Genomic DNA, 301 nt, shown 5'->3' on the forward strand with positions numbered 1-301 from the left:
GTAACTTCAAAGAACGCAAGCCATCTCTGAACGTTGCAATACCCGCGAAGGCTGTTGTTGTAGAGAAAGTGGAAGTTGAGAGTGAGAAGAAGCATTACAGGGGAGTTAGACGAAGGCCATGGGGGAAGTTTGCGGCGGAGATTCGTGACCCGAATAGAAAGGGGACTCGGGTTTGGTTAGGAACATTTGATACTGCTGTGGATGCGGCCAAGGCATATGACAGGGCAGCGTTTAAGCTTAGAGGCAGCAAAGCAATATTGAATTTCCCACTTGAAGTTGCAAACTTTAAGCAACTCCAAAA

The 301-nt window shown here is 47.2% G+C and overlaps 1 protein-coding gene across 1 annotated transcript; it reads left to right on the plus strand.

Moving 5' to 3' along the window:
- Positions 1-5: 5 nt before the first annotated feature.
- LOC102604187 (ethylene-responsive transcription factor 5-like) lies at positions 6-296 on the plus strand (the record flags this gene model as incomplete). The annotated part of the gene is made up of 1 exon (XM_006368102.1): positions 6-296. A coding segment is annotated over one exon (291 nt), but the record flags the coding sequence as incomplete, so codon positions are not given.
- Positions 297-301: the final 5 nt, after the last annotated feature.

The sequence above is a fragment of the Solanum tuberosum genome, unplaced genomic scaffold, assembly GCF_000226075.1.
Source record: "Solanum tuberosum cultivar DM 1-3 516 R44 unplaced genomic scaffold, SolTub_3.0 contig07521, whole genome shotgun sequence".
In the NCBI taxonomy this organism is placed as follows: Eukaryota; Viridiplantae; Streptophyta; class Magnoliopsida; order Solanales; family Solanaceae; genus Solanum; species Solanum tuberosum.